Below are 23,884 nucleotides of genomic sequence, written 5' to 3' on the forward strand. Positions count from 1 at the left end.
ATTTAGCATTTTAATATTTCTGCATACTGGGGTCCTGGATTTACATAAATTGGGTCTGACTGGAAAGCTGAGACTCTGGTGGTTCCAATGAGCCCTGTGTTCATGTGTGATGGTGTTTATAGTAGCCACTTCATTGTAGTGAGACCATTTAGTAAAACTTGACTCACTGTATATAATTATGTGTTGTGACCTCTAGGATAATCACAGCCTCATGAAACTTTACGACCACAAACTAGAGACCTGGGGCGTTCAGAGGAGGTATGACTTTCCTAGGTACATTTACAATAAGTGGGGTTTCCAAGCAATTTCCAGAACAGAAGTGCTCGCCATCCAATCACCAAAGAAAATGCTATTCTTCTCCTCAAGGTCTTGGTGTCTTAATGTGGTATTTAGTCTAAGATACAGTACAATAAGATAAGATATTCCTTTTTTGATCCTTTTGGGGACATTTGGGGAGGTACAGGTATGGACATGGTAATAGTAGAAAGACATAAATATAAGCGATACAATTAGATTTGAATATGAAAATCTGAGAAAAAATAAACTGTGCAGATGAGGGTATGCTCTATCTGTTATATTACACATTACAATAAATGTGGGCAATAAAGAATTGTAATTCTGAATATAATTATACTATGAGTAAAATTAAACCGTATACACAAGGTACAGTATACACAATGTACCCTAACTGGCAAGATATACGTCTGGTTCCCAGCTTGCATATGATGTCATCACTTCTATGTGTTGACCTGCTATCTCCCCATAAAGGTCCCCTGTCCCCCACTAAAACAGACGGGAATGTGTCTCTGTGGGTCTCTTGAGGGCAGAGCAGTGGCTGCTCCGGTCCTACTGTCCTACTTTGGGACCACGGCATGGTGTGTGTGTGTGAGAAGCGTGCCTGTCTGTTGTTATGCAGTACCTCCTGCTAATCAGAAGCGGGTGTGATGCAAATACCAAGCCTCAAGCCAAGGCCTGTTGTGAATGTTGTCTTTGTGTTGTAGCTCTCCTAAACCAAACAATAAAATGGTGCTTTTATTGTTTGGTACTTTTATAGTACTTTATTTACAAATACAACGGAATAGGAACGCAATTAGTATATGTAGAACAATCGGGGAGCTTGTTAAAAGCAGCGCTGTAGCTAGCTCCTGGGGGGGGGGGGGGGGTTGACCGGGGGACAGTAGAGTTGTTGACCCCTGAGTGCTAGTGAGTGTTGACCCCTCAGTACTAGTGAGTGTTGACCCCTGAGTACTAGTGAGTGTTGACCCCTGAGTACTAGTGAGTGTTGACCCCTGAGTACTAGTGAGTGTTGACCCCTCAGTACTAGTGAGTGTTGACCCTGGGCCTTATAACTTGTATGTTGATCGACTGTCCAGGAGGCACTCTGTCCTCTCGCTTCCTATTGGACTCTAAATCTTTCTCTGTGCCAGACTAACTCAATATCCTGTCGCAGAGCTAGTTTTTGAGTGTGTGTGTGTGTGCATTCACTGTGGTGGAATGTTGTTTATTTATTTTAGTTTAGATTGATGACGATACATTTTTAATCTATACAGCACAAGTACAGTACAACGAAAAGTAGTTTGGCATCCAACCAGAGTGCCAACCAACCTTCTCATAAAGGACACGGTGATGATGTATCTATCATTAGTACTGTAGGGGTGTAATGATTCGACCTCACAACGATTCGATTCGATTACGATTCTTCAGGCAACGATTCAATGCATCATGAAATCTCTTCATTTGACCATGATTCGATTCGATACATTTTCGATACATTTTCAATTCCCCAAAAAAATTTGAATACACAAATGTGGCTGGGGGAACTGATTCACTCAGCATGAATGGACTATAGGTCAATAAAAGCAATACACACACAAAAAAAGCATAAAATAAATTAAAATAAATCTTTTTTTCTTTCGATTAATTTCGATTATAATCGATTCTAACATATTCAAATCGATGCATCGAATCGAACACATTAGAATCGATGCATCGTTACACCCCTAATCATTAGTGATGAATCTGAGGGAAGAATGATACCAAGAGTGTACCAGAGTCCAAGGATAGGGTTGAGGTCACAGCATGTCTATAAACATCACCATAGTCCAAGACTGCTTCGACAAGAAAACTGCTTCGACAACTCTCTTCCTACTAAGGAATGCAGACACAGTGCATGCATACTCATGTACACAAGCTACTAAATTGTACTACCGGTATATCTGTACATATCCCTTACCTACTCTTACTTGTTACGCTGCGGGCCAGTATGATTTACTACCATAGTGTCTTTATACCTGTATCACTGTACATATTATTACTACAACTCTGTACATGCATCTGATTAGCACCATTACTCAGTAGTACTAATTTATATATTTAATATCCAGTTTAATCACCTGTACATTGTATATCACTGTTGCACTTTACTGTTACATTTGCACTCTGGTTGGATGCCAAACTCCTTTTCGTTGTACTGTACTTGTGCTGTATGATGACACTACATTTTACTTTAATTTACTCCTCATCTGGCGGCCATTTTGCTCTTATGTCGTGCTCAGGTTGGGTGCCAGGGTGGAAAGGTACCCAACCTGAGCATGACATAAATGGCAAAATGGCCACCGTGTGAATAATGGTAATTTTGAGTGCAGTGTGTGTGTGTGTGTGTCAGCAGAATGTCTACTAATGTGACCGTAACGTATCGGTAGATGGGAGTTGAACGGGTTTGATCCCGACTGTGTGTCTCAGGTCAGGACCCTCGGGGAGCGGATCGCCCTCTACGCCTTGAACCGCGTCGTCTACCGCGTCGGAGAGATGGCCAAACCCGAGGTACCGTTCCTGTGCCACAGCCAGCACGACTTTGCCAAAATCCTCTGGAAAGACGGGCAAGCGGTTGGATTCTACTCTGTTAAAGCCAAAGGTGAGCGGTGAGCCACACAGTCCGTCTCTGGCGCAGATTTTGTCATTCTTTCCCGGCTCATTTCCATCGTTGCACCTCTTAGTTTACTTTTATCCACAAGACGCTTAAGGGAGAAAAACTCTGCAACTATTTGGAGGCCGATGGATGTTCTGAAAATAATGCTCTTCCGCCATACAGTTAAAACCAAGGCGTTTCGGCAACATGGTTCATCAGGGTTACGTTAAAACCAAGGTGTTTCAGTAACAAGCTTCATCAGGGTTACATTAAAACCAAGGTGTTTCGACAACATGCCTAATTTAAAACTATGAGTTAATTAATTAATTAGAGAATTGTTAATTATTTGTCTTAAACATGGAAAAAAACGAATTGTTTCAATATCTGAAATAAAATAATAATAATACAAAAATATACCGGTATATACTAACCTTCATACTGTCTTTTACTATTATGCTACTAAGTAATCTACCTTTCCTATATTACTACCTACTATGCTAATACTACTACCTACTATAATACTATGCCCATATTACACTACTATGCTAATATATCTATACTATTACCTACTATGCTAATATGCCTATATTACTACCTACTATGCTAATGTGTCTATACTACTATGCACTCAAGACTGTAGCACTCAAGTTCAACACTGTTTGATGAACAATCTTACTGACCCTTAGCTGCCAGAGTTGTACCCTTCCTGCTGACCTGTTGTACAGAAGTCGCTTTGGATAAAAGTGTCAGCTAAATGACTAAATGTAAATTAAATACCCACATCTCAAAGCCCATAATGGGACATGCTATGCACTGAACAAATATGTAGGTGGGGATGGAGTAGCAGAGAAATGATAGACATGAACAACAACAAAAGGAAAAACAAACCAGGTTTGTTTTTGCAGGCTCATTGCAGAGAGGATACTTTTCAATACACATTGGTATGTAGGACATGATCTCTGGAACTAAATCCATTAGATCAGCTCCAGTAGTTTTAGGTGGGACCGCATTCAGAGCATCTCTTCTCTTTGACTGGCATGTGTGTTTGATTTAGGGAAACGGATTGTCATCCTTCAGGTTCTGGCTACATCTGGAATAAATGCCTTGAATTAAACACAAGCCTGTAGACCTGTGTTAATTTTTCACTCTAGTACCTGTTGAATAGTCTGTAATCTCTGTATTAGGGGTTCTTAAACCTTTCCAGTTTTGGGACCCAAACTAAATCATTTTGTTAATTTATCCTCAGGACCCAGTCACATTAGATTAGATTAGATTATAATCTATTGTCATCATACAGCACAAGTACAGTACAATGAAAATATGTTTGGCATCCAACCAGGGTGCAAATGTAACAGTAAAGTGCAATAGTAATATATAGGTGATTTAAACTGGGTATAACATATATAAATGAGTACTACTGAGTAATATAAATGAGTACTACTGAGTAATAGTGCTAATCAGATGTATGTAGAGTTATAGTATTATGTACAGTGTGTTAAGGTATAAAGACACTATGGTAGTAACTTTGTAAGTCATACTGGCCAGCAGTGTAACTAGTAGAGTAGGTAAGGGATATGTACAGATATAGGTATAGTACTGTATACAGATATGTAAAAAGGATTAGCTGCAGGTATGTACAGACGGATGTGGATAACAGCATTATTGTACATGCTATCATACAGTGTTATATGGGTTATATGCAGGTGTATAAGTAGGTATATAGATAATTAAAACATACTGTGACTCATATTAAGCTGGAATGTGTGCATTACAGTGAAATGCTTGGGGTCTGTCCAAACACTATACAAAATATACAATATACAAACTAAAGTACAACCTAAAGTACAAAATGCTAACTTTTTAAAATGCTAAATGCAAGAATGAGGTATGGATGTAGTGCAAATATTTTGTAATAAATGGATACAAATATGGTGTAGTGTTTAACGTGAATATTAAAGGTGAGCGTTTGTTTAAAGTGAGTGTGCGATGAATCTAGATGGATGGGTTGCAAACCCCTCTTCCTCTTCTTGCCAACCCCGTTTCCTCTTCTTGCCAACCCCTCTTCCTCTTCTCACAGACAGCCTGTGTAGCAACTTCGTGACCCAGCGCTATCAGCTGCCCGTCATGGACACCATCTTCATCAGGAAGAGTCACCGTGGCAACGGACACGGCCTGCAGATGCTGGAGGACTTTGTGGACTCCTTCAAAGACAACGAGCTGGGTCTGAAGTACCCTCTCTCCACGGCCATGTTTAAAGGTACAACCCGCTCATTCTACATCATGCCTTCTTGTCTCGGGAGGTAGAGCAGTCGTCTGGTAATCCGGAGGTTCCCGGTTCGATTCCCGGGCAGCGTGTCGAAGTGTCCTTGAGCAAGACACTTTTAACCCCTAATTGCTCCCGTATGAGCAGGTTGGCACCTTGCATGGTCGCCTCCACCGTAAAATGTGAGGAACAAATTGTAAAGCGCTTTGGATAAAAGCTGCTACAGTATATACAGTAGACGCACCATTTACCATGTTGTCTTACACAACTCCTCCCAGTCGCTCTGGTCTATACACACATTTTGTATTTGTTAAAGGTGCTGTAAGTGGTATTGTGTTTGTTACAACAAGTGGTCTACATGTTAAAATCCCCTTCCAAGAGAACTCCACACTGCAAGAAATAAATTAAAAAAAATAGTTTTAAGCAAATGTGTAAGTAATCTACCAGTGTAGTAAGCTAATTTGGCTATTTCAAGATTTCTTGAAATAAGTAAAAATATCTAGGGTTCTCTCTCCTGATTGGATAAAGTGAGAACAGGATACCAGAACATGTATTCTCTGTTTACTGCAGAGCGGAGGGACTAGGAGACCCATGTTACTGACAAAAAACGTAAGAAATACCACTTATAACACCTTTTTAAGCTGTAACTGAAGAGAATGATGAAACACAGGAGGTAATCCATGGGCACAGTAATGGATTTTGTGGGTTAGAACTAATTCAGTCATTTTGAGTATCGCCAGAATTGATCCACCGTTGCGTTTGTCAGTGTGTGACTGTAATGTTTTCCATCTCCAGTGTGTAGCCAGTACCTGTACCACTACCCTGCTGACGAGGACCTGCTGTGGGTGGTGGAGGGCGTGGGAGGGCTCTACCAGAGAGAGAGTGTGGCAAGAAAACTGAAGACGCTACTACCTAAAGGTAAGGGAGCTCTAATACTACCGTAACCACCAAAACCTGTCTCTCCACTAAGTGTGTCTGACTCTTAACCACCAAAACCTGTCTGACTCCCAAAACCTGCACGGACGTATGGCGTATATCATGCCAGTTAGACCCTCACTTGCACGCGCCTTGTGCATACTGTTTATTTTTCTCACATTTTTATATTCAGAGTTAATTCTACTATTAATTAATTATATTAATGAACTGTTTATTGTTCTCATACTTTTATATATATATATGACTTATATTTATGTCTTTCTTCTATTGCCTCTCCCATGCTGCTATGACGCCCACATTTTCCTAAGATGATCAATAAAGGAATATCTTATTTTATACCCAACACCTATATAGTAAAAATAAATCACTATGTGGTACTGAGATAAGAGTCTTGTCTAAACGTCAGCTGCTCTGGGCAGACAGTGATGTGACATAAACACACGATGGACTTGAGATCTCTGCATCCACTATGTTGGGAATGTACAGAGATCTGAGGCGCGTCTCATTGGAATTTTACTTATTTTAAAGCACAGACTGGAGAGCTGTTCGCCATGGAATGTACACGTTAAGGCTAAACACTAGCCTCTTTCATGCATTCACTGCACTGCTGTTTCCCCCCATGAAGCTTCTGTGTTATGTGTAGAGCTGTCGGATCAATTACAAATATTTAATTGCGATTAATCGCATGATTGTCCATAGTTAACGGATTAATCGCAAAAACGATTCTGTTCAAAATGTACCTTAAATGGTTATTTTTCAAATGTTTAATACTCTTATCAACATGTCGGTGGACAGATATGCTTCCTTTTTGCAAATGTATGGACAGTATAACAAATATTGTCCAGAAAAACAAAGGTACTGCATTTAGCTTAAAATAAATATGGTGCGATTAATCATAACATGGCAAAGCCCAATGGGCAACAACAGATGGCCATATAGACCTGCTAAATGTGACATTACTCAGTAATATGAGTACTCTCACAATGTAGTATCCAACTTTACTCTTCTAAAGTTTCACTTAAACATCCCCTGTTTTGTTGAGCATTAAAACCAAACAATGGACCCCAATGCATCTTAACAACGGACACATTGTACAACGGGTACAGGTACTCAAAGATCATTCCCTGGATCCCTCGCACTTCTAAAGCAAATCACACAATGCAATTGTGTCCAACTTCACATGGAGACAAATAAAAGGTCACAAAATCTTTGATGTGGAATCAAAACAGTGTCACAAATCCAACTGAACGTCTCTCTCACACAGTACCATGTGAGGTTGTTTTCATTGTCTGGGGATATTGGGGGATTAAAATGTACTCGGTAATGTTTGACATGTCTTTTTCTTGATATATGAACTGGTATGACAATGTACCTTTTTACAATCAATTAAAAGAAAACAGATATATTTTTTTCTTTAGATGAGATAAGATATACCTTTTATTGAAATAAAAGCATCATGTGAGAGGGGGGGTACAGGTATGGGTAGGGTAATGGTAGAAAGACATAAATATAGGCAATAATATTTGATCCTAATATAAAAATATGAGCGAATAAACTGTAAACATAGAATTAACTGAATATAAAAATATGAGAAGTAATCTGTGTAAACAAAGGTGCAAATGTAAGTTTTGCGTAAAATGATGCGTCAACAGGTTATTAACGTGCTAACTTTGACAGCCCTAGTTGTTGTTGTCGTTTTGCCTGCATGCTGCCAAATCCTAACGTCTGTGTGACCTCATTCAAACAAATTAATCACATTTAAATTAATCAAATTACACAAATTATTCAAATTGCACAAATCACCATCACCGCCGTTTTAAATGTTTTTCTTTGACTTGAATTGAAGGTTTACTGTGTTGTGAGGTCAATGAAACCTGTTAAAAAAACTATTTAAAAAAACAGAGGTATGAGGTTGTTTTATTTATTTAACCAGGCTGGTCAATTAAGAACATTCTTATTCACAATGATGGCCTGGCAAGAGGACAAAAGGGCCTCTCGAAGGGTAACAGGGAAACGGGACAAAAAAATGTAATGTAATAAAATAGAAAAGAGACCGATGATACATACATCACAGAGGTAAGGGAAGTAATTAAAACACACACACTAAACAACCAAATAAAATGACGAGGTATGAGCCGACAAAAAGGGGCTACATAATACATGAAGCAGAACAGACAAATCACAGTTAAAAGGCTGGGTGATGGTTGCATGCGTGTGTGTGTTATCACTCTTGTGATAAGAGTCCTTAAAAGTAGTGACCAATTTGTCCATTGTCAGTTTTGCATCATCTCTGGAGTTTTGGAAATAGGCTATTCTCTCCTGACGAGAGCCTGCCTCGCACGACTCCTCCTAATGCTCTTGTTGTTGTTGTTCTTTGTCTGTTCTCTGCAAAGTCGAGTTATTTGCAACCAACGGAGACCATCAACCAGAGAACCACCACACGGACACGGACATGGAGCAGAACGAGGCGTCGTCTGTCATCTGTCCCGAAATTCCCGTGAGTTCTTCTTTCTTTGTTTCTTTCCGTCCATCTGTCGTCCTTCATCCCAGATGTCCCGTTTGGTCTTTTCTGCCTCTGAAACCTGGTCAAGTCGAGTGTTCCTTTATGAATCCCCTTGGGGAAATCCAAGTGTCATAGCAGCATGGGGTGAGGGGGTTACAGGTAGGATAGGTAGTAATAATAATGGAACAAAGTGCAAGTAGTAATGCTAATAGTGATAACAGTAGTAGTAGTGAACAGTAGTGAGTGGCAGGATTCAATCAGACAGTGATAGTGATGATGGTATATACATGGTCCAAAAAGTCAGACAGTCCTAACGGTTGTCAAGTTCACCAGCAATTGGCAGCAGTCCGGTGTGGAGCCTGATGGCTACCGGCACGAAGGACCAAAGTGCGTGCAGTGTTTGTTATTAGCAGTCAGCGTCCTGGGGGGGTCTTCCCTCCCTCTGAGAGAAAATAAATTCAATAAAAAGCCTGAAAACGTTCTTATTTCAAAAAGACTTTGATTGCTAGCTATTTCTTGTGAGTAAATTTTTTTCTGCTGTTTTCACTTTTTCTGTTTTATACTATGCTTTAACCCTGTAGCACTTTGGGATCCTAGTGAATGAAAAGTGCACTACAAATACAATTTATTATTAATCTAACCCATTGTTGTTTCCCCCCCCCCCCCCCCCCCCCAGGAGGCTGTTGTGGTGGTGAATAAGGCCCTCAGGCTGCTGGAAGGTCAGTATCTCCTCACTCTGGACCCTAGGAAGAACACTCGGGAACAGTGTCTTGTGGTTTTAATCATCTCCGCATGGCAGTGTTCTGTGCATAACGGTAACCGCCCTCCTGCTCTCCACAGAGGTCCCGGTGTCGACCCGGACCCGCAGCGGCGAGCGCAAGCGTCCGAGGGAGGAGACTGAGGAGGTCCTGGACGAGAGCTTACCTTCAAAAGTGAACAGGTGAAAGGAGGTGGACCACCACATGGCAGAACATGGCCGCTATTGAATTGAAGTTAACAAAAGTATTATCAGTACACTCAAGTTACATTGTACATATAATATATAGTGTATATATAGAGGAATAGGGTACTTACTACTTCTATAATAATGTTGTGCTTCTTCATAATTTATTTTGATCTTTTTGTGTTTACCTTATTTCTGGCCTATTCGTTTCCAATGACAAACACGGTCTCATCAGAAAATGTAAATAAAGTACTATTCGACCACAGGAAAAAAGGTACATAATCTATTTAATGTTATTGCCATAAGTAATATATTTGCATTTCGTATCTGCGAAAATCCAAAACAAACGGCACGACGGGAGTCGAACTAACAATGATTGTGGTCGCAGGTGAGTGCTCTCATCACTAGACTAAGACACCCACCCATCCTGATACATGGGATACAGCAATACTATGATGATGGTTTGTTTTGGTTATGGTTTAGATAGAAGGTTATGGTTAGTTTATGGTAACAGTGTGGTTAGGGTTATGGTTAGTTTAAGGTAACCGTGTGGTTAAGATTAATGTTGGGGTGAGGCTATCAGAAAAGTGTATTTTGGTAGTCTTGCGGTCAAGGCACTTACCTGCCATGTAAGCGTCCAGGGTTCGTTTTCGAAAACGCAAACATTTTCTGAAAACATTCAAAGTAAAAAATCTTTGTGTAATATATGTAGTTATTTATAAATACGTACATTTGTATTACTTATTTTTACAATACATCAATATATTACTTATGGCTATAACATAATGTACAATATGTACCTTAAAGTACTTTATTTACATATTTGAAGTGAGATCGGGCTGCAGTGACACCATGGTGTCAGAAACGGGGCTCATCTTAATAAAGCTGCCTGTGTTCAGATCGGAAGGAGGAGAGGCGGCGGTGGTGGAGGAGGAGGTGATGGAGGTGACGGAGGACGACAAGAAGGAGGTCAAGAAGGAGGTGGAGGATGAAGAAGCAAACACTGAAGCTGCTGTGGCCCCTGAGGCTCCTGCTGAGAAGGAAGCAGCTGCTGAACCTTCAGCTCAGGTAGGACCTGGTTGGACCTGGTCGGACCTGATTGGACCTGGTCGGACCAGATTGTGGGTCCCGGTGGCCTGAATATTTTGGGCAGCCGAAGAGTGTTTCCGCGTCTCTGATTGGCCAGGTCATTTCTGGTCATGTGACATGTACGCCCAATCGTGGGACCGCAAGTTTCTACAATGGTTAAGCTTAGGCGCTCATTCGAAGTTGGTTAAGGTTAGAGTTTGTCTTAGAGCATGGCGATAGAACGCCAGGTAGTTTGCAGGCTGTCAGACCCGGAAATAGGTGCAGAACTTGCTGTCCCACGATTGGCGCACATGTCACATGACTTGGCCAATCAGAGCGCAAAACTCGAACGCGGAAGCACTCTTCGGCTGCCCAAAGTATTCACGCGTCCCGGTGACCATGAACAGCCAGAAAGTAGACCTAAACCTAGCTTTATTTTATTGTATAATTTTTGACATCTATTATTAAGATAAGATATTCCTTTATTGGTCCGCTTGGGGAAATTCGGCCATCATAGCAGGAGGGGGGAGGGGAGAAAGACATAAATATAGGCAATAAAATGAAATATGAATATAAGAAATTATGAGAAAAAGAAACATTGTAACAATATAATTAACTCCAAATATATATATAATAGGTTAGGTTAGGTCTGTACCCTAACTGGTATGATTATACCCTGTACGTCATACGTTGTAGTCCGTGCAGGTTTCGGTGGTTTTGGTGACACTTGGTGGTCAGTCATTTCTAATAGTTCTCGAGTTCTGCAGCCATTATTTCTCCAGCTGCTGGCAGCAGTCCATGCCTACGGTTGTGGAGCCTGATGGCCGCTGGCACAGCTGGCATTATTATTATTGTTGTTGTTATTGTTATTATGTTCATACTTGCCTATGTACATTCTCTTCCAACCAATGTTGGAATGTTGTTGACAACAACACAATGTCTCCCAGGAGATAATAAAAGTCTATTCTAATCTAAGCTATTGTCTCTTAAGTCGACTGGCACCACCCTCTCCATTAAAGGAACATACCAACATTATGAGAAATGCCCTTATCGTCTTCTCCAGAGTCAGACGAGAAGATGGATAACAATTTCCTTTCTGTCCGCTCAGTAGAACGCTATGCGGCTGCAAGCTAGCCTAGCTTAGCACAAATGCATTCATATCATCACGACTAGATTACTGCAACAGCATCCTCTACGGCTCACCAAACACTATCCTCAATAAACTCCAATATGTCCAAAACTCTGCTGCCCGCATGCTCACCTCCACCCGTCGCTCTGATCACATCACCCCTGTCCTCCACGACCTCCACTGGCTTCCAATCAAATACAGGATACATTTTAAAATACTACTCATCACATTCAAAGCCCTCAACAACCTTGCCCCTCCCTACCTGTCCGACCTCCTCCACCGTCACACGCCCACCCGTCGCCTTAGGTCTGCAGATGCCAACCTCCTAACACCTCCCACGACCAGGCTCCGGACCTGGGGCGACAGGGCCTTCGCTGCTGCTGCCCCCTCCCTCTGGAATGCCCTCCCCAGCCATATCCGTGATGCAAACACCCTGACATCTTTTAAATCAGCCCTCAAAACTCACCTTTTCAATCTTGCTTTTGACCTCTAATTCTGTCGGTGTTATTTTATTTTTGTCATGTATTATTTTTGTTCTGTTTTTTTGTTTTGCCATAGTTTGTCTCTCCTGCCCATGTAAAGCGTCTTTGAGCACCTGGAAAAGCGCTATATAAAATAGATGTATTATTATTATTATTATTATAAATGAATGGAAGCGGATACGGATCAGCTAGCCTAGCTGCCAAAAACACCTCTCCTGGAGTTTTAAGCTAGGCTAGCTGGTCCATGTCCGCTTCCATTCATTTGTGCTAGGCTAGCTTGCAGCCAGCCGGATAGCTTTCTACTGAACGCACAGAGGGGGAACTGGTATTTAATCTTCTTGTTTTTAATGTAAAATGATAAACCTTTCTACAAATAAACGTTGGTTTTTAATGGGAGAGAGGGAGTGTGGTGCTCATCGACCTTGTTGGATCCCATGACCACTATTTCCAGCTGCTCACCAGCTCCTTGTTGGGACAGTGATGTTTCTTCTCATCTGACGGTGGGTTCTGGTCTCTTCAGGAGGTGGAGGAGGTGAATGGAGTGATGGCTGAGGAGCAGGCAAAAGAAGAGGAAGAGGAGATGAAGGTGGAGGTCCCTCGGGAGCAGGAGAACGGGACGGGAGTGGAAGACGTCGCTATGGAGGAGGAGAAGAAGAAGGAGGAGGGGGAAGAAGAGGAGATGAAGGAGCAAGAGTCCACAGGAGAAAAGGTATGTCGAAATGGTTGATTTATAATTCATTCCTTGCACGCTGGTCTTCTTGTAACGGGACGGTACTTGCATGTTACATCGTGACTTGAGTAGGGGTGTAACGATGCATTTATTAATCTAAATGCATCGATTCTAATGTGACGATTCAACTGCATCGATTTGAAAATGTTAGAATCGATTTTTATCGAAAGTAATCGATTAAAAAAAATATATATATTATTGTTTTTATTGACCTATAGTCCATTCATGCTGAGTGAATCAGTTCCCCCAGCCACATTTTAAATTAATCGAAAATGAATCTAATCGAATCGTGGTCAAATGAAGACATTTCATGATGCATTGAATCGTTGCCTGAATAATCGTAATCGAAATTAATCGTTGTGAGGTCGCATCGTTACACCCCTAGGCTTGAGTGATCGTTTCATGAGCTTTGTGGGGCGGCTGTGTGTTTGTCACGTTGTATTGTCATGTGAGGAATTCTCTCCATCATCCTCCACAGGACACCGTAGATTCAGCTCCGTTGAAGGCAGAGGAGAAACCGGCTGAGGAGGAGATGGAGAAGACTGCTGAGGAGGAGAAGACTGCTGAGGAGGAGAAGACGTCTGAGGAGGAGAAGACTGCTGAGGGGGAGAAGACTGCTGAGGAGGAGAAGACTGCTGAGGGGGAGAAGACTGCTGAGGGGGACACGGAGGGCTCTCGTGCAGCATCAGGTGAGGAACCAGGCTCTGCTCCAGAAAAGGCCTCACCCCCTTCGGACTCGGCGCCAGAGGAGCTCTCCACCACCACTGGGGAGATGGCTGAAGAGGCGGCGGGAGAGGAACCTCCAGGATTGCCGGAGGCAGTTGGACCAGAGGAGGCCTCTGCCGTGCCTGTAGAGGAGGAGGAGGAGGAGGAGGAGAAGAAGAAAGGGGAGGAGGCTGTGGCAGAGAGCAAGGAGAAGGAGAAAGAGGCAGAGGAGGAGAACCAGGAGGACGGGGACGACGGTACGGACGCTAGCCAGGAAGCAGTGCTGCTGGTCGGGGTAGCAGACCTAGCGTACCAGCCTTCGGAGGGTGCAGCAACCCTACAGACTGAAGAGGAGAAGGAGGAGGAGAAGAATAAAGAGGAGGAGGAGGACACTGCCATCAGCTCGGAGGAGGAGGAGGCGGCGGGGCGAGGTTCTGATGAAGCTGAGGAGGCTCCTGCCAGTAAGAGGGAGGGAAGGAGGGGCCGAACATCTAAACGCAGATCGACGAGACTGATCGACAAGGCTCCAACTGAGGAGGAGGAAGAGGAGGAGGAGGAGGAGGAGGAGGAAGAAGAGGAGGAGGAGGAGGTGGAGGTCACCAAGGAGGAAGAGGAGAGGGCGGCGGCGACGACAGAGGAGGAAGGGGAGATTGTGGAGAAGGCCCCGGCTGAGGAGGGGAAAGAGGAGGAAGACGAGGAGGAACCACCTGTAGTGGACCAGAGGTCCCCGAGGAGGAGGAGCAGGCATGGCCGAAAAAGGGGGAAAAGACACAGTAAAACCTAATCACACACACACACATTTAGTTGTACACAATCATTCTCACGCACACGCACACACACGCACGCACACACACACAGTGATGCACTCCAGGGTGTTAGAAAGATGTTTTCTATGTGGACCAGGGTTTTTCAACAGGTCCATTCCCTTCTCCTTAGTGTGAATTAGGTTTATAGTTACTTTTGGTTCTTTTTTTACTAGCTACCAAAAATAAAGAGTTTGTATGTAACGACTTTTTACGCGTGAAAGCTTAAGCGTCGCTGCTATACAACAATGTGAAGTCTTTTCATGTTTTTCTTCCCAACTGTGATTTTATCGGTTTTACCGCCAGTTCCACTCCACGCGTTTCAAAACTCCTCTTAAGTCTGCGTTCTCGGCGACGTTCGAACGTAAAAAAAAACATAACTCTTGGCACAATGTTTTATCTCGTCTCCTCTTTTGATTGTATTTGTGTTGTTGTTGACGTTTACGTCCAGGTCCTCTCATGCCAATGTCGCGGAACTTCGGATTTATCGTTAATTATTATTTTTTTTCTATGGTAGAATTCTCATTTTGTAAACCTCTCGTCATCCAGCGTACTTATTGATAATATGGTTCTGATTTGATGCTGATTGTTTGTTTGTGCCGAGGGCGAATAAGCTGTGAATGATTGGATTGTCATACTTGTATACACTGAATTACTCTCATTCATTCATACACATATATACACATACATATACGTCTGTAGTGGGAATAGGGACAACTATGCTGGGATATTACTTAATAAAGAAATGCTTCTTTTATTTTGAGCAGAGGCATGTCTTATTATTGATACTTGATATACAATATGACTATTATTGATAGTTTAGTATTTATAAAATTTTAAGAGATTTGAAGTTGATATGATTCAGTGATATTTGAACAATTTCTATTCATGATATTATATTATACACGGTTGTTGAGTAGGCCTACGACAACTATTTAGTATGAAATATGAGTTTATTGGTACCTTCTCAATGTGAAGTCGTTACTGACGTACAGTAGGTGTTTCTCGTGATGTCATTTCAGTCCATCCAAAGAGAGCCTCCTCCACTGGAGTTCTGTCGGGCCGATCCCGAGCGTTCAAAGGCTTCTGCCGCTTTCGATCGGCGTAAGGGATGCCTTATAGAAATCATGATCCCAACATTAATTTTGAAAATCAGTCCTTCTTAGATGAGGATATTTAGCCATTCCAAAGAACGTATCTGCTCCGTATATATGACTTTGAAATTATCTGCGAATAATCCAAGTTTTATTCTTCCAACGTGCAACGTTTCAAAGTTAAAAAGGTTTATTAAAATGAAAGGGCGAGGTAATTGCTAATTGGGACAGTGTGTTGGTGTTTATATATGGAAGTAGAAATCGTTAGCATTTGCCAGCAATGCTACAGGAGGGCAATATGGTATGAAGCGTCTATTTAACATTAAATCATTGGTAGCGCCTCCCAAATGGCTCTTTTTCACAACAATGTTGACTATAAGACTGAGATCTGATTGTCTGTTTACATGCTGCATATCCAGCATTGACTTCCACCAGCATTGCTAACAAATTCTACTAGTTTCAGGTTTTCTACATCCAGTATCCAAAACGCACAGTGCAGGTGCTCTTTGAAGGGACTCCATGTTTGGAATAAATCAGATGGAACTCTTGGAATGGGCGGTGTCACTCCTTGGTGGTTGTGAACACTAGGGGGGGCCGATGAGGCAGAGATGAAAACAAGTGGGCCAATCTCAAATCTGAAGGGATTTCCTCCCCCTCTCGCCGTCTCTCTCCCTCTCTACAAGATAAAGCATTTATTTTCTTTATCTGTGGTTTTTGACATGGTAAATGGAATCTGTGTAAAAAATGACCGAAAAACATATGCACACAAATAGCCTCTTAAACATTATGCATTTCCTCAGAGTTCAGGGTGCAAAGGTCATCTACAGAACACTGCTCTTTGGGTTAGGGGTTCAGTACCCTCCCCCCACAGTACCCTCCCCCACATTACCCTCTCCCCACAGGGGTTCAGTACCCTACCCCCACAGTACCCTCCCCCACAGGTGTTCAATAACCTCCCCCCACAGGGTTCAATACCCTCCCCTCACAGGGGTTCAGTACCCTCCCCCCACAGTACCCTCCCCCACATTACCCTCTCCCCACAGGGTTCAGTTCCCTCCCCCCACAGTACCCTCCCGTCACAGGTGTTCCATACCCTCCCCTCACAGGGGTTCAATACCCTCCCCTCACAGGGGTTCAGTTCCCTCCCCCCACAGTACCCTCCCCTCACAGGGGTTCAGTACCCCCCCCCCCCTGTTATCAGCAGCACCCAGCAGCAGCAATTTTACAGAACACAGAAACTGAACACAGAACTCGGTCTGCACCTCATTAGACAAGGACGAGACTTGCTGCTACGTAACAGAGTGGACAATAAAGCCCTGGCTGAGCCTGCTGTGAGGGCAGGTCGTCTAGAAGTGTGTCACACACCGCCGTAGATACCAAACCAGCTCACAGCCTCTGTGGTATTGGAGGGAATCGAACCAGCGACCGTCTGTATTCTGGTATGCTGTGCAGACGGATGAGAATATAACAATGACTTTCACAGTGACTTCACTGCTCAGAGGGGTTTAGAGGGAGAAGATACAGGGAGAGGACATCCTTTCAGATTATTTAAATACCATGTTGTAATCATGGTTTATTGACGTCACCGTGATCACGTGCGATTGAGGAGCCTTCACACACTTCAGGTTTAGCTGGTTTTGCTGATGTGTGCGTACAGTAGCTGGTAAAGGAGAACGGGTCACTATAGCAGAAGCCCGATCTCACTTACAATATGTGAATAAAGTACTTATCCACCACAGGAAAAAGGTACATATTGTTTGTTATGTTATAGCCAAGTAATATATTCATGTATTTACACATTTTCAAGTTTTCATAAAAACGCTTGAGCTCCTCTGCTGGGGAACAAACCCAGGACGCTCACATGGGAGGCAAGTGCCTTTTACCTCAAGACTACCAAGGCACACTTTTCTGATAGCCTCACCCAAATCCTAACCTTAACCACACCGTACCGTAAACTAACCATAACCTTAACCATAAACCCAACTTTCGATCTTAACCATTAAACGTTAAAAACAATTCATCATCATAGTATTGCTGTGTTTGCATCAGGGTGGGTGGGTGTCTTAGTCTAGTGGTGAGAGCTGTGTTTGTATCAGGATGGGTGTCTTAGTCTAATGATGGGGGCACTCAACCACAATCATTGTTACCGATATGAAATGTAAATATATTACTTATGCCTATAACATAACATGTACCTTTTTTCCTGCCGTCGAATAGTTCCTTATTTGCGCTTTCTTATGAGACTGTTGCAGCCAGCAGATGTAGTATAACTGATGTCAGACTTGTACATTTCCAAAATTGTATCCCTAGAAGAATGTACTTTCATTCGGGAAGAACATTGACAACATCAGCTAAGCCTGTTTGTATTTATCTTTCTGTTTTTAAAGTACGTCTCTTATGATTGTTTTCTGTTTATTTTGTGCTCTGCCATGTCAACGCACCACCTCTGTGGCCTCTCACTTTCTCCAAATGACGTCCTGTCTCGTTATTAAGCACATAGACGTTACAGTGCAGTTCTTAAAGGGGAACTACACCCAATTTAATAATTCCTACATGTTATTCCTAATGGTCTAATATCGGAACAAACTACTCTCAAAGGTCATGATGTCATCAAGTGTAAAGTCTGGGGCTTCTCCATAGACAATGTTATATAGGTGACACTGAAAACACCCAGGGGATTAGATTCGATAAGATTAAAATGTATTGTTATTATACAGCACAAGTACAGTACATATGTTTTTGATTTAGGGAAATAGGGTTGGCATCCACCATTCCTTCAGGTTCTGGCTACATCTGGAAGAAATGCCTTGAATTAAACACGCCTGTAGACCTGTGTTCATCACCTTTCCAGCATTGGGACCCAAACTAAATAATTGAATCTTAACATTAGGACCCAGTCACATTAGGTTAGATTAAAATCTATCGTCATCGTGCAGCACAACACAAGTACAGTACAACGAAAATAAGTTTGGCATCCAACCAGAGTGCATATGTAAACAGTAAAGTGCGATAGTAGTATACAATGTACAGGTGATTAAACTGGGTTTCAAATAATAATAAATTAGTACTACTGAGTAATAGTGCTAATCAGATGTATGTACAGAGTTGTAGTATTAATATACCCTGAATTTCTCCAAGGGGATCAATAAAGGAATATCTTATGTACAGTGATGCAGGTATAAAGACACTATAAAGACACTTACTATTATGACTAGTAAGTCATACTGGCCGCTGTGTAACTAGTAAGAGTAGGTAAGGGATATGTACAGATATAGATAGTAGTATCTACAGATATGTAACAACGTTTTGTGTGTGTGGATAAATGTTCTGTTTCTGGGTATAAAAACAGATTCTATGGGTCCACAAAGTCTCCCATTCATCGTCTATAGAGCAGCCCCAGACATTATACCCGATGACATCACAAGTTTGGTTTCTGGCTTTGGGAGGGAGAGAGAGTAGCCCATGTTCACAAATATTGATTGAACTATCCCAAGACGTGGAAATAACATGTTTGATTTGATTTATTAATGTGGGCGGTATTCCCCTTTTCACAGACATTTGTATGGTTGATCTTTTCTCTTTCTATGCTCTGGAATCAGAGGAGATCACGGGGGAGGTGCTTGACATGGACCCTTAGTATAAATCTGTCGACCACTATATCATTCTGTCTGTATACTTGGTTTATTTTTTTTTATTTTTTTTTTTTTACTTGTAATGGGTCTTGTTTACCTAAATGTTCTTAACACATTGACTGCCAGCCATTGTACTCATCAAAGTACCCAGTCTGCCACCATTGAAAGCCTATGGAGATGTTTACCTTCTTTGCAGGGCTATAACTTTTTAAATTGTATTGCTATATTGACATTACTATGGCCCATTCAACATCGATTATCTATCGTTCAGGATGTCGGAACGTTATACTTTTTCATTCATACATTCATACAAAAATACCTTCTAGAATATAATTATGTTTTTATCGTTTTCTGCAGTAATTTCTAGAACGTGAGTTATAGGCCTAAACGCATATATAGATTATCGATTGCCGTTTCCCCCCTATACACGCTATATTAAAAAATTAAACTGTATATGATCCGTATACGTTATGCTTCATCATGCGTGGAGGAAAGGGGGGGGGGGGGTCGTTTATAATTCCTTGATTGTCAGTAAATGCTTTATGTAGTATGGGTGGATATATTGATCAGATGGTTTACAAACAAAGACATGGACAATTGGGTTGAAAATAATATTAGTGTCCCCTTACCATGCGCCAATGAGACTGGAGGAGAAAGATCCCAATTATTTTACGTTGATCGCCTAGGTCCATTTCCGGTTTGTATGTCGCAATAAACGCCGAAATCATATCGATTATTAAGTTTATAAAGCGATCCATTATGTACATTGTGTCTGTCGGGAGCCTTGCAACGATATGTGACAGCCGGATGAATTTAATCGACGCACAGCAGCCATATCCTGTAAGCGAGTGTAACTCGCCCGACCATCAACCAGGCGGCGGTATTGAGCGTATTGAGCGTCGCGGGTGTATAATGTATATATGAATTATGGCCATGGCGAAAAAATTAAATATTGATCTCAATAACGCTCTACAGCGAGGTCTGGCGGTCAACGCATGGTGGGCAATAATTCTCTAAAGCGTTTCCGGCGGTAGATGTGTTAAGGGATCCTTGTGGTACAGTAGTGTAGTATCGACGATGGGTATTCGGTTGTTACGTCGTGACGTAAACAGTTTCCGGGGGCCAGGCTTCCTGCGTTGGCCGAGGCTCTGGTCTTTCCAACACGCCTCAGTGCTGAGTCCCTTGTTGTTTTAATAGATCTGAGGCATAAAAGATATGTTTGGGGTTTGTGCTCCTAGTATCTCTCGCTGTCTGAAGCAGAGCGTTTGACCCCGGACATGAATATTAGATTAGATTCATTAGTGTCATCATACAGCACAAGTACAGTACAACGAAAAGAAGTTTGACATCCAACCAGAGTGCAAATGTAACAGTAAATTGCAACAGCAATATACAGGTGATTAAATATACAAATTAGTACTACTGAGTATTGTAATAGTGCTAATCGGATGTACAGAGTTGTAGTATAATATGTGCAGTGATACAGGTATGAAGACGGTATGAATATACGTCATGACTTAAACAACCGAATAACATGGAAGGGGGCGGGGCTATACTGTGACCCCACCTTCCTGTGTATTTCAATGGTAATTAATTACAACGATAGGTTGGTAAACGATGGGTAAACCCTCGACTACACTGCTGTCATGTTTCCTCAAACCCGCTCTGACGCCTGCTATTAATCTGCTTCTCACATGTTTTTAACAGAAATGTTTTACGAAAGATGTTACTGCTGATAATTTACCAGGTGAAATCGCCATTGTGGCTCCATTATATAGACATGGAGTGAAATTACTTAAAGGTGCCATAAGCTGTATTTTCTTAAAGGTGCTGTAATTAAAAAAAAGAATAGCTCTGGTCAAAATTGTGACAATTGTCAAAGTCGCATGAGTCTGAGGTCGCATTGCAAAAAGATCTGACCTGTATGTGATTTAGGACCACATATGAAAGTGGCCCAAAGCAGAATAGAAAAGATCAGATTCCATGTGATTTGTGATGTTCACACTGTCATGAAATAATCAGATCTGAGTCACATAAGCAAATAAATGGGATTTGGGCCACTTTCAGTCTGCAGTGTGAACGTAGCCTTAGAAAGAATTGGTCAAATGGGATACCGGCTTGTCATCTGCAGGAAGGTGAAGCACATGTTCAATCTGCACCACGTGTTACCTATCTGTTATCTATCTGTCTCCCAGCCGATCCCAGGATTTATTTCTACAGGGATTAGGAGCAGGTTTCCTGGCCAGACCATTGTTTGTTATATGGGCTATGTTCCCGCTGCAGGCAAAAATGACCAGAATCTGACACATATCTGACTCTCTGTTTTTCTCACGACAGTGTGAACAGCACTGTCTCATCGAATCTGTAATGTTCAATTCTGATTTGAATCACTTTCATATGTGGTTCTAAATCAGATACAGGTCTGTTTTTTTGCAATGCCACCTCAAAGAATAATGTCAACAGCCAAAAATGTGTAGCCTACAATAGCCTATACGGCATATAGATGATCTATAAAATGGTGAAGAGAGGTAGAGTCCACTTGGTGGTGCTGTGGTTCTGCATTTCTGAGAGGCCCCCACCTCTCTCTCTCTCTCTCTCTCTCTCTCTCTCTCTCTCTCTCTCTCTCTCTCTCTCTCACACTCTCTCTCTCCCCCTCTCTCTCTCTGTCTCTCCCTCCCTCTCTCCCCCCTCTCTTTCTGTCTGTCTCCCTCTCTCTCTCTCTCTCTCTCTCTCTCTCTCTCTCTTTCTCTCAACCCCACACAGTATTGATTGATTGATTGATTGAAAACTTTATTAACAGATTGCAGAATGGGTACAATACAGTACAGCTCAATACACACAATTGTTAAGGGGATGCAGACCAGAGAAAGACTTTCGTCTTGTTTACATCAGGGTCCCCCATTTTCAATTCATCAGGACATATATGACATACATGACATACAGATAGTCAGTACTGCTACATCTATACATTTATGACATACCAGATTTGCAAATACAGTACTGTTTGTGATACAGAAGGAGTCAGGAAAAGGGAGTATATACATTTGACGTAGAAACTGTACATTGGAGGAGGTTGGGTGGGGGGGGGTTGGGTACACTGGGATATTGACAACCATACTGGGTAATCTACATTGGAGGTGGTTGGGGGGGGGGGGGACAATGGTCCCTAAATACATACGGTTTGATCAATATAAAAAAAATACAGGCGTTTCATATTTTTTTTTAGAATTGGAGGTGGTGTCCATCCTGATAAGGATATATCATCGGTATATTATTTACTCGATGTGGTACTATATAAGTCAGTGGGATCTGTTTTTCCCCGCTGCAAAAGTGACCTTTATTATTGGTAAAGAACTGCTGTTTATCATCATTATTTCAACTTTGTGTTCAGCCAATAAATATCTCTATATAATAAAGAGTCTTTGGTTGTATTTTCTGGGCTGTGAGAACTGTGTTTATACGGCACGTGCTGTACTCAGGTGAGTGGCGGCGTGTATAGGACACTTGCCTCGGAGAGTCGGAGGGGCTGGTCGGACGTGAGAACGTTTGTGGCTCGCGGTCGTCGGGACGACGCTGCTGCTGCTGCCGCTTGTTTTATTTCCGGCCGCTCAGCCGTGACTTAAGTGTGTCCTATAGGTGCCACCAGGCGGGGCTGCCGCTGCATAAACACCAGAGCCTGGCACCCCGGCTATACGCATGGCTTACCCCCTTCCTCTTCATTTTATAGCGTGCATGCATCATTTTATGGTCTCCATCTATCTAGTAAACCTTGGGAGAAAAAAAAGAAGAGCCGCAGAGGCTGTGTGGATAAATCTGAGTGTCACACGCTGACAGTCCCCCCGATCTGGGCTGTCCGTGTTGCAACCGCCTGAAATCTCTCTCGGCGATCGTAACTCAGCCCTTTTCATGCATTCTGACAGATTGGTCGCTGAGGCAGGGCGCTGTGTGTATGTCATCAGATAAAGCCCGAGGAGCGTACTGTCAACTGTCAAGGTGCAGCGGGCGAGGCGGGGGGGATGTACTGTACATGGTGAGTATATGTACTGTACACAGGCGTATATGATGTACTGTACACAGGAGTATACTGTACACAGGGGTATATGTATTGTACACAGGAGTATATACTGTACACAGTGAGTATAATACTGTACACAGTGAGTATATGTACTGTACACAGGAGTATATGTACTGTACATGGGTATATGTACTGTACACGGGTATATGTAGTACACAGCAGTATATGTACTGTACACGGGAGTATATGTATTGTACACAGGAGTATATGTACTGTACATGAGAGTATATGTAGTACACGGGAGTATATACTGTACACAGGAGTATATGTACTGTACACAGGAGTATATGTAGTACACAGGGGTATATGTACTGTACACGGGTATATGTACTGTACACAGGAGTATATGTACTGTACACTGGAGTATATGTACTGTACACAGGAGTATATGTACTGTACATGGGTATATGTACTGTACACTGGAGTATATGTACTGTACACAGGAGTATATGTACTGTACACAGGGGTATATGTACTGTACACATGAGTATATGTACTGTACACTGGAGTATATGTACTGTACACAGGAGTATATGTACTGTACACGGGTATATGTAGTACACAGGAGTATATGTACTGTACACGGGTATATGTAGTACACAGGAGTATATGT

The 23,884-nt window shown here is 42.2% G+C and overlaps 1 protein-coding gene across 1 annotated transcript in view; it reads left to right on the top strand.

Moving 5' to 3' along the window:
- Positions 1-21,538, top strand: part of fam169ab (family with sequence similarity 169 member Ab) — a gene marked incomplete at its 3' end in the record, with an annotated part of 44,878 nt that extends 23,340 nt beyond the window's left edge. The window contains exons 5-14 of the mRNA XM_084324809.1: positions 2,743-2,914; positions 4,986-5,165; positions 5,967-6,089; positions 8,501-8,604; positions 9,287-9,329; positions 9,451-9,550; positions 10,453-10,621; positions 12,753-12,941; positions 13,441-14,128; positions 21,534-21,538. Of these exons, the coding sequence (XP_084180935.1) occupies positions 2,743-2,914; positions 4,986-5,165; positions 5,967-6,089; positions 8,501-8,604; positions 9,287-9,329; positions 9,451-9,550; positions 10,453-10,621; positions 12,753-12,941; positions 13,441-14,128; positions 21,534-21,538 (1,773 nt within the window). The remainder of the gene's footprint in view (positions 1-2,742; positions 2,915-4,985; positions 5,166-5,966; positions 6,090-8,500; positions 8,605-9,286; positions 9,330-9,450; positions 9,551-10,452; positions 10,622-12,752; positions 12,942-13,440; positions 14,129-21,533) is intronic.
- Between the last annotated feature and the right edge of the window lie 2,346 nt (positions 21,539-23,884).

The sequence above is a fragment of the Notolepis coatsorum genome, assembly GCF_963971535.1.
Source record: "Notolepis coatsorum genome assembly, chromosome: 11".
NCBI classification, from domain to species: domain Eukaryota; kingdom Metazoa; phylum Chordata; class Actinopteri; order Aulopiformes; family Paralepididae; genus Notolepis; species Notolepis coatsorum.